Source organism: Vipera ursinii (genome assembly GCF_947247035.1).
Source record: "Vipera ursinii genome assembly, chromosome: 2".
Taxonomy (NCBI): domain Eukaryota; kingdom Metazoa; phylum Chordata; class Lepidosauria; order Squamata; family Viperidae; genus Vipera; species Vipera ursinii.
Window position 1 is genome coordinate 47781558 of NC_139513.1, and position 11234 is coordinate 47792791.

At 38.0% G+C, this 11234-nt stretch overlaps 1 protein-coding gene across 1 annotated transcript in view; it reads right to left on the minus strand.

Moving 5' to 3' along the window:
• The window catches only part of SSUH2 (ssu-2 homolog), a gene marked incomplete at its 3' end in the record, with an annotated part of 38140 nt that extends 35405 nt beyond the window's left edge, over nucleotides 1–2735 (minus strand). The window contains exons 1-2 of the mRNA XM_083355199.1: nucleotides 2606–2735; nucleotides 2209–2269 (exon numbers count right to left, since the gene is read on the minus strand). Of these exons, the coding sequence (XP_083211325.1) occupies nucleotides 2209–2269; nucleotides 2606–2725 (181 nt within the window). The 5' untranslated portion in view covers nucleotides 2726–2735. The remainder of the gene's footprint in view (nucleotides 1–2208; nucleotides 2270–2605) is intronic.
• Between the last annotated feature and the right edge of the window lie 8499 nt (nucleotides 2736–11234).

Consider the following 11234-nt stretch of genomic DNA (forward strand, 5'->3'; position numbering starts at 1 on the left):
GCAAAATAATAATAATGGCACCATTAAACTCAAAGACTGGATGTATATTTATTGTTAGTGATGGACAGAAAAGCTTGCTTGGAATTTCCCTTTCTTTGAGCACAATACATGTTGACTGGGAGGAAAGAGAGAAAGTTCATTTGTTGCTCTGTATCAGGCAGCAAAATGATTTATGCCAGCTATCATTTATATTGCTTTTCTCTTTCTCCCACTTTCAAGTTACTTGCCAGGCTGTATTGCTGATATACATCTGAGAGACAGAACAAGGTTTCAGATAACAGGTAGGACCAGAGATTGATTAGAGATGGAAAACTTGTCTCCGCTGAATATATTGTACAAAGAATTCATCACAAGTTCCAAAGATGACAAGTTAAGGCTTGTTGCATGACATCAATTACAACCATTAAAAATATTTCACAAATGGTATATTCCCACTTTGTTTAGAATCAAGGGAACCAGTCCCGTATTATACTATTCTTTATATCAAATATTGACAGGTTTTCTTGAAAGTCATTTTTAAAAAAAAATGGGAAGAGAATTTATCATCTGAATTTGATGAATCAGCTTGAAAATCTTCATGGCATAAAATTCCCTGCACATCCATTTTAGTGCGTCATCTGGAATTGGCTGTGGAAATAATTAATAGATGGCATTGTACTGTGCAAAATTACATTTTATTGATCAAGACTTTTCTTGGTGTATAGCAGGAGTTACAGGCAAACTGATATATATTGTGGTCTCCCCTAGCCCTTACAGAAATTCATTTGGATTAAAGGTTTTAATAAAATTAGGAAAAAATATTTAACAAACTTTAATCTTCCTACAGGTATGATTTCCATGTTTCCCCAAACTTATAACTCAGTGAAACAGAAGAAACAAAGTCTATGACTGGAAAATACTGCAATATTTTATTTGATCAATGCAGTGGTGGGATTCAAATATGTGAACAACCAGTTCTCTTGTGTGGATGCCTCTTCTAGAAGTCCATTCTGGGCCTGGGCAACAAAAAATTAGCTACTGGTTCTGGCGAAGTGGTGCAAACCAGCTGAATCCCACCACTGGATCAATGGCATTTTACAGAGGGAAATTGTACTTGGCTGCAAAAATGGGGGCGGGGGGGTGGAAAAACACAGTAATAAAGAGTCTTGAAGAACTCTTTTTATTTTTATTTATTTATATCCCACCTTTATCATTTTTTATAAATAACTTAAGGTGACAAACATATCCAACAAACAAACCTTCCTCCTCCTATTTTCCCCACAAACAACAAGCCTGTGAGGTGAGCTGGGCTGAGAGAGAATGGCTGGCCCATCGTCACCCAGTCATTTTTAATGGCTAAAGAGGGACTTGACAGACTTGACAGACTCCTGGTTTTTAGCCAGGCGCCTTAACCTCTAGACCACAGGTGTCAAAATCGCCGCGTCACGTGACGTGTTGTGACGTATCACAACTTTTTTTTTGCATTGCCAGAGCTGGCGTGGGTGTGGCCTCTGCATGATGCAACTGGCCTATGGGCCAGCAGTTTGAGACCCCTGCTCTAGACCAAACCGACTCTTTCCTTAAGAATGGTTTTATTTAGTTTTTCCACTCCATTTTTACCTATTTTTACCTATTTTTACCTTAGACTTTCTAAAAGATTATGATAACTACTTAATGTCATTTTTTAATCTTCTTTTTCATGCATAGAACTACTGAATGGAAAACTGTAATGCATATACTTATTATGTACTAACACTTCCTGGACATCCACTATTTCTAATAAACAATGATCCTATCATTTATTGGTTTATCACTGAGCAAGTACTTGGCAATAACCTTCCTGGAATATCAATGTCTGGTATTTATTAATGGGAAATTTAGAGATTTCTTTTTTGTTTTACCAACACATACTCCTAATTCTATGCCACTGGAAACTACCTCCTTGAATATTGTCTCTCATAGGTGTTCATGATAAATTGTTTCTTAAAATAAAACTGGGATTTTCAGGGATTTGAATCAAATACCATATTTGGACGAATTTGATGCAAAATTCCACACATGTATGTATTTGGAAACTGGGAGTCCTAAGCTCATTTGTGTTTTTAGATACAAATGATAGTTTATAAGTGGTATGCGCAAGTTGCATTTAATTACTGGAGCCTTTTCTGCCAAAAACTCTTTATAAAGATTTGGTTGGAAGTAAATGTATCTCTTTAAATGTTTACTTACTGGTATAAGGCTCAAATGTCCATTCACATGCTCTTGTTTCATTAAAGGTTTCCAGTCGATACTGTGGAGAAACACAACTTGTCATCAAATGTTAATTCTAGAAATCTTAGTCTGAGAAAAAGAATTATTTTTCTATTTTGGATCTTTTGAGACATCATTTTAACTCACTTCTGGATCACCCTGTCTACCATCATCAACATGGTTTTGGAAAAAATGTCACTGAGGCCATTAAAGCATTTTGTTTACCCCTATAGGGCTTCAGGAGTTAGTCCAACTTCTGAACAAACATCACATTTTTCTAGTTTCTAACAGTTGCAGAAGTTTCACTTGTGCAAGGCTATTGATTTCCCTCACCTGGTTTTGTTCACTCCCTGGTAACCTATCCCAAAACACTCACCCTGTAGAAGGTCTGTGTCTTCAATTCCTGAATGAGGAGCTCGCCTGCAGCTCTGTTGCCATAGCAACATTTGGAATTGACAAAACTGAGCAGTGCACTTCTGGCCATGTCATCTGTCATTCTAGGGAACCTGGGAATTAACAAGACAGCAAGCACACATTCAATTCTAAAGCATATATGCATCCGGTCTGTGGCATCTCCAGTAAAACAGACTAAATTGAAGCTGATGACTTAAGCCTTGCAAACCCAATGGCAGAGAACAATGATCATCTATGAAGAACATTGGGTAGTGTTTTTGGCCATGTTTTATTAATAAGTGCCAAACACCATATTTCAGCAATAACATGTTTTTGACACACTGGTTCAGAATTGGCTGCCCTAATGGAGACGTCTTTGTGAAAACATTGCATCCCAGAATTTCTAATCCTGAGTATATCCATTTGATTTCAGTACAGGTAGTCCTGGACTTATGACCACAATTGAGCTCAAAATTTATGTTGCTAAATGAGACATTTGTAAAGTGAGTTTTGCCCCATTTTACGACTTTTCTTGCCACATTTGTTAAGTGAATCACGGCAATTGTTAAATTATAACATGGCTGTTAAGTGAACCTGGTTTCCCCTTTGACTTGGTTTGTCAGAAGGTCGCAAAAGGTGATCACATGACCCTGGGACACTGCCAACTGCCATAAATGTGAGTCAGGTGCCAGGCATCTGCATTTTGATCACATGACCATGCGGATGCTACAATGGTTATAAGTGTGAAAAATGGTCATTAGTTGCTTTTTTCAATCCTGTTGTAACTAAACAAACTGTTGCAAGTCAAGGAATACCTGTACATATAATATAGGTGGAAAGGGCAAATGATTCTCAGTGTTCTTTGAATATTTATTATTTTCTACACTCTGGTGCCTGGGTGGCATTTTGAAGAAAATTGTGTGTCATGGTTCCAATAGATGAACATCAACAAATCAGAATTCCAAGGCTTGAGCTTTTTCCCAGAACATGTTTATTGGTTACAAAGTATCAGCACAGTGAAAAGTGAAACCAAGTCTGAAATTCCCTCCAAAGGGTTTCACTATTACAAAGTAAAACTTCCCATTGCTATGAAATCAGCTACGTGTCATGGTTCCAATAGATGAGACCAATAAAAGAGAACTCCAAGGCAAAAATGTTTCCTTAAAGAACACATTTATTTGGCTACATAGTATCAGCACGATCAAAAGTGAAACCAAGACTGAAGTTTCCCCCCTCCAAAGTTTACAATGTTACAAACCCTAACCCTAACCCTAACCCTAACCCTAACCCTAACCCACCCCAATAATATGTCATAAATCACATTCCCCAATGTGATTTCTAATGGGTTTTCTAACGGAAGCTTTACCCTGCCAAAATGCAATCAGCAATGACCTTGGTTCCCACAGGACAATTTATTGTTTTGTCTAAGCTAAACAATACTCATCCCCCCTCCCAATTCTGTGGCAACCAAAAACAAAGGGAAAATGGCTTCAGCCAAATTCGTTTGACAGTACGTTCCCCAATAGAATGATTTGGCACGCTTTCTAACAAAACGCCTAACCCTCTTACCCCGGAAGAAAGGAATTACCTTGGTTCCTACAGGACAGTGTTTTGTTTTGATTAGCAAAGAAACTCCACACCCCCTTCCTTTCATGTGGCAACCTAGAACGACCAAGATGGCTGCAGCCAGGTTTGTTGCAGAGTTGACATTATGTTGAAATGAATTGCAATCAGCACTTGCTAGACTCCTATAAGGCCAAGTCTTTTAACTTGGTCCAGTCTTCTATTGTCTTGCTTGGAGATGACAACTCATTGAATTTGCAGGTTTGATTTAGTTTTTTCTAAACTGAGCAAGGAAGCAATTCAGCAAACTACTATGACCAGAGTGGGGACATTTTCAAAAAGATAAAGCAATAAAAAATGACTTACCTACACTCCAGCAACACAGGGTTGCTCCTCTTTTCACTAAGTTTTTGCATCATGTCCGGAGGTGGAAATAACTTTTTCCTGCCTAGGTGGAAAGGTTCAAGGAAGAATGAATAATGATGAATAAATACATACAGTGATGGGTACAACATGAAAACTAGACAAAACCACTCATAGCACTGATGGCATGTTCAATCAGACCCCTTTTCTGTGCTCGTGTGGTGCCTCTAAAGATGATTTATGATGTTTGAGGTGTTCTCACCAGCTGCTGCTATGAATGTGTCTATTTATTCTCTGAATCATATTTATTATCTATTTATTCATTCGTTTGTTTGTTCCATTTGCCTAGCTACACATCTCATATGTGTGACTCTGGGAGAATCACACAAGTAAAATAGCAACAGAAAATAGTAAGCAAAATGCAAATTTTAAAAAAAGCAAAATATACGTAAAAGCATTGAAACCAAATTAAACACATAAAGCATAATCAGCAGGAGTGTGTTTGCAATTTGAACCTGGACCTTCAACATAACTCTGTTATATATTCTGTTAGATGGCATTTGCCAACTACGTGCCTGAGGAATATTTATATGGTAGATAGCTCTATGCTATTAATCTTAAAAGTCACATGAAAACAGCTGTATTTTTCAGTAGTATATGTTTTCCTTTTTTTACTAATAGCAACACATGTCGATGCATACTAAAAATAATGTTAGTATTCTTTATGAGAATTAATTAGAATACTTTGTCATGGAATAGGGCAATATATGGATAAGATAATACTGTACTTTATGTTATTTCTATATTTTGCTTTTAATCCTAACCAAACTACAAAAAATAAATCTACACAAAAAAGATATACCGTAGGTATTGTTTTAATGTAAAACGGAGCAAAGATATTTTTTTTTACACTTTACAAGACTGATGGCCATGCCTCAGGTAAAAAGTTTTGGTTATTATTTAAAGCACATCTACCAATTTCTTATTCTTTTTCAGTTCTATTAATTTCAGGTGCACAGCACTCCTTCAGATTACAGGGACCTAAAAATATGACCTGTGATTCACTAGTCTTCCTTTAATCCCCCAATTTCTATTATATTCCAGTGATGTCATGTTATAAACAGATATATTAGCTACACTTAAGGTAGACAGTATTGACATTCTCTATTTTTGACAGATTTCCACTAAAGTCCTAACAGGGTCATAAGCAAAATAGCCTACAATACATCATTATAATTCCAAGATTTTCTTCTCCAGCATTTCATAGAGCATGATTTGCACATTATTCATTGAGCACAACATTTTTTCTCCAAGTTATAGTATTGCTCTGATCAATCCAGTTGATATTTGAAAGAACACTCATTTGCTATGTTTTTAAAGCCAGGAATTCCAATTTGTGAACAAAGACTGCATTAAGATTATTATGACTTAGTCTCCTGTTATTTGTTACTGTTTTATATTTTCTATAAATATCTTTCAGCCTTAAATAGGGTTGTGCTATCTATTAAGTTAAATTCAGAAGAAATTGACTTTAAAAAAATGCTGCCTTTTATACATCACTAGCCAACAAAGATCCTAGCTGTTGGCCAGTTCAGGTGAAATATCTTTAAAGATCTAGGCCAGAGGTCCCCAACCCCTGGGTCATGGACGAGTACCTGGCCACGGCATGCCAGGTACTGGCCCACACAAAAAAGCAAAGCCCCAGCTGTGAGATGCAGGCAGCACACAAAACCATGCACCCTTTGGTCTGCAGAAAAACCTTTCTCCACGGAACCGGTCCCTGGTGCCCAAAAGGTTGAGGACTTCTGATCTAGGCTATACTTACAAATACAAACCAGATGTGAATGCCACTGAAGACAAGGAAGGAGGGAGGGACGGACGGACGGACAGACAGACAGATGAACAGATGGACGGACAGAGGGAGAAAGGATAAGAAAATATCTCGGAAATGATTTATTGAATGGGTCACAAATTGTTTAATCCTTTATAAATAGTCATCTACAACATACTATACATTGTAAATTCTGTAACAGTTGCTATTTAGAACAGATAAGTAGAAGATTAACAGAGTGCATCCATGAACACCAACTAGTAGTCAGAAGACAAGATTTCACAACAGATGGTCTGACTCAGCAATACTCTTAACTGGGAAACTGAGCAATAACAACAATAATAATAATAGAGTTGGAAGGGACCTTCTAGTCCAACTCCCTGCTCAGGCAGGAAACCCTATACCATTTCAGACAAATGGCTGTCCAGTCTCTTCTTAGAAACTTCCAGTGTTGGAGCATTCACCACTTCTGGAGGCAGGTTGTTCCACTGGTTAATTGTTCTAACTGTCAGGAAGTTTCTCCTTATTTCCAGTTTGCTTCTCTCTTTGGTTAGTTTTTGTTGCTTCTTCACCTGCTTTCAGGTGCTTTGGAGAATAGCCTGACTCCCTCTTCTTTGTGGCAGCCCCTGAGATATTGGAACACTGCTATCATGTCACCCCTCATCCTTTTCTTCATTAAACTAGACATACCCAATTCCAGCAACTGTTCTTTATATGTTTTAGCCTCCAGTCTCCCAATCATCTTTGTTGCTCTTCTCTGTACTCTTTCTAGAGTCTCAACATCTTTTTTACATTGTGGTGACCAAAACTGGATGCAGCATTCCAAGTGTGGTCTTACCAAGGCATTGTAAAGTGGTATTAACCCTTCATGTGATCTTGATTCTATCCCTCTGTTAATGCAGCCTAGCACTGTGTTGGCTTTCTTAGCAGCTGCAGCATATTGCTGGATCACCCTTAAGTGATTGTCCACTAGGACTCATCCTAACCTCCTAGACCAGTAGCCAGATAAGCATGGATTAATACCAGACAAACAAGCCTAATTAAAGAACTACTGAAGAGAAAATCATACCCCCTCCAAACCTGGCAGGGCAAGTTATTCCGTATAAAAGGGAGAAAACTCCACACTTTCTAGCCCTGGTGTTGTTATTTAGTTGGGTAATAAACTGTTCGAAAAATACCAAGGGCTCCACTAATTCTTGGTCTATATATAGGGAAAAAAGAATAATTCTGCAGTGCAGATCAGGAGCTTGAAAGGACTAAATTTGGCCCATATTAGCACTCCCCAAATCTTATGTTTCAACAAGGACGTTTTGAGAACTTGAATGTTTCTAATTTGGAATTCAAGGAAAGGTTCTTTGAAGATACTGCCTGAACATCTTTCTAAGACAGAAGGCAATCTACTGAGAGGAATCTCTTTAAGTTCAAGATTGAACTACAAGGGTATCTCTGCACAGACAAAGGTTCATTGTCTAACATGTAGAAATGTTTATTTTTTTAAAAAAAATGCATATATTAAAATACAAGAAAATAAGAAACACTACCCTGATAAAGAACTTGCATTCCTGTAGTTATACAACTGCAACCATCAGTACAGCTCAATGGGTTATGTATACATACCATGATCACGAAAAGTCCATGTATCGAGACCAATTGGGGTAAACAGATCCATAAGGGGCAATGAAGGACTTTCAGGCTCTGATTCCAGTTCCAAGGTAGCTATTTTAAATGTAAACAGTGAATGATATATTTAGTCCAGCCATTTTATTTTTGTGTATACCATATAGAATATGGGGCAAAGCTACTTACGGAACTATCTTCAGCCCATTAAAATCTGTCCATCCCACTCGGTCAGGCAGGGAAGATATGCTGCAGACTCCATCAACTAAAGGATTCCAGCTGGTGGGGTCCAGGAAGAGACCTTCTCTGCCTTTGCCTACACCATGTGAGATTAGGCAGGACCCCACTCTCCTGGCCTTCAGGAAAGGTGTGAATGACATGGCTCTGTGGTCTTGCTTAGAGAGCACAGAGGAACATGCAACCCTGGGGCTGGTTATTGCCCTGAAAGCCCTCCCTTTGCCTTTTCATTACTTTTTAACATTGTTTTTAATTATTCTTGATGATAGATAGATAGATAGATAGATAGATAGATAGATAGATAGATAGATAGATAGATAGGTAGGTAGGTAGGTAGGTAGGTAGGTAGGTAGGTAGGTAGGGAGGGAGGGAGGAAGGAAGGAAGGAAGGAAGGAAGGAAGGAAGGAAGGAAGGAAGAGCGGGAGGGAGGGAGGGAGGGAGAGGGAGGGAGGGAGGGAGGGAGGGAGGGAGGGAGGGAGGGAAAGAGTTTACAGTGTCAGATACAATGTCAGAAATGATCTACTAAAAGTCAGGAAGGATTGTCCCGATGGCATGACGCATTTTGAAACCTCTTCATATTCTAAGGAAAATGTAAAATTATCCAATTCATATGTGGAAAGAAAAGCATGTCAGTCAGCATTTAGTCAGATAGATTTTTAGCAATCTATAATACTATTCTACAAACAAATGAGTTACAAGAAATGAAGCTTTTGATGAATTATTGGTTTTCCCCCTCAACAAATATGAATGCTTTTTAAAAAATAAACTATTTTTGGAACCTTCTATTGGGTATGAAAAATGTGTTTCTTCTTAAGTACTATAGTAGAGTATTTTGTATCCTTTAAAAAATCTATACAAGAAACAATATATACCCATGGAGGTTACAGGAAATGCCTTCTGCTAACAAAGTACATTTCTAAAAGCAAAGTAATTATTTGATGCCATAATTCATCACTTTGATTGAACAGAATTTTCTGCTAAAAGCAAAAAAATAATTTCTATTTTCTTTTCATCAAAAAGAATGGAAGAAATAAACAAACTGCAGAAGTCTTCATATGAAGGTTGCCTCAATTAAATTGAATATAGAGGAAAAATATTTTTGTTGTTGTTGTTCCATGAGACAAGCAAATATGCAGTAACTTTTATTGTGAATTCTTTTCACACTAAATTCCTTACATAGATTATTCTCTTGAGGTTCATATAGGTTCATTTCTTTCCTTAAAAAAATCATGATGGATTTTTCGGGGGGGGAGGGAAGAATCAGAATTGGGTCCAAAGTTCTGACCCAGATGGATGGTTGGTCATAAACTTTGACTGAATAAGCCTGAATGTTTAAAAATATAAGAAACTATGAACTTGTAGTTTTGTTGCAAAACTTTTTTTTACCTGTTGTCATATGGTTTCTAAACAAGACTGTCTGTAGTGGAGTCTACCTGCGTAGATTTTATTTAATTTCTACCTCTTCCCTCAGAGGGGAATAAAATTTCATAATTCACACCAAGTATATCTTCTATATGACTTATATTGATGGAACCAATATAAGACTGGTTTCTTCTCATTGGAAACCTATTAGATGCTGACAGTGGTGGGATTCAAATATGTGGACAACCAGTTCTCTGTATGGATGCTGCTTCCCAAAATCCATTCTGGGCCTGGGGAACAAAAAATTAGCTACCGGTTCTGCCAAAGTGGTGCAAACCGGCTGAATCTCACCACTGGATGTTGATTGCCTAATGCAGGGGTGTCAAACTGCCAGCCTGTGGGCCAGATGGGTCATCCAGAAGCCGCACCCACCCTATTGCCAGCAATGGCAAAATCGACAGGTGATGTCGTGAATTTGACATGTCTGGCCTAATGTTATTCTGAGTGAATACTTATCTAAAGTGCAAAGATCCATGAGTTCAGCTTCTAGCAGAGGATATGTACCCTACAGAATAACATCTGGCTGCCTACATAGCAGATGAAATAAATGAAAGCAGGGTGAAGCGTTTGCCTTGCAGAGGTAAAAATTGCTTCTGTGATGTGAGCATTATAGAACGAGGCAAATTTATGGATCCTTAAATCAGTATACCTGCTTTTTCTTCCTCCAGCTAGGCTAATTCAATAAATGACTAAACCCAGCAGTCTTGCAAGACAAAATTGCTACTTTTTTTTTGCTAACAGATGGACATATTTTTATTTCTCCCCTGAGCAGTTTTCTTTTTTGTTTTCCTTCAACAACAAGCAGATTTTTTTAAAAAAAAATAGCAAAAGTGTAATAGTAGCTTGGGGATTTGGCAGGAAGAAAAAAAATAGTGTGCTGACATAGCTTATGTATGTTGCTGGAACTGCAGACAATGTGCTTGAAATACTGGATGTTTACAGGAAAGGTAGCCTGTTATCATTTTGTCCCTCCCTACCTTCCCTCCCAAAAGTGCCCCATGAGTGGGGAGATGAGAACTTAGAAGCAGAAATCTCATTGGCAAAAATATTCGGGGTGAGTTGCAGCAGGATTGGCAAATAGCTCCAACTCTGCTCCAGTTGCTTAACAACTGTACTTCCAAGATCTTGGTTAACTCAGATGCAGCTTTCATTCCTTGCCTGCTGCTTATCCCAGTGTTAGATTCAAGGGATGCTGCAGTTAATTGATCTAACTAATGGTTTTATATCCTGGAGTTCAAATGAAAAACAAAATAGGCCTCCAAGTTAGCTCTGTTGTTCTAGAGGTCTGTTTGTCAGCCTCAGCAATTTTATGATATATGGATTCCAACTCGCTGAATTTCCCCAGTCAGCATTTCCTCTTCAATTCATTATCAATTCATTATCTTGTTCAATTCAATGTCAGGTATACACAGTGGTGGGATTCAAATAATTTAACAATCGGTTCTCTGCCCAAAGAACAACTTAAGAACACGTAAAGGCACAAGTTTCCCCAAACACTAAAAGTAAAAGGGGGTGGAGTAAGCTGACCAAGGAAGAGGCAAAGGTGGAAAACTGATGCAAGGTGGTTGGTTTCACTCAC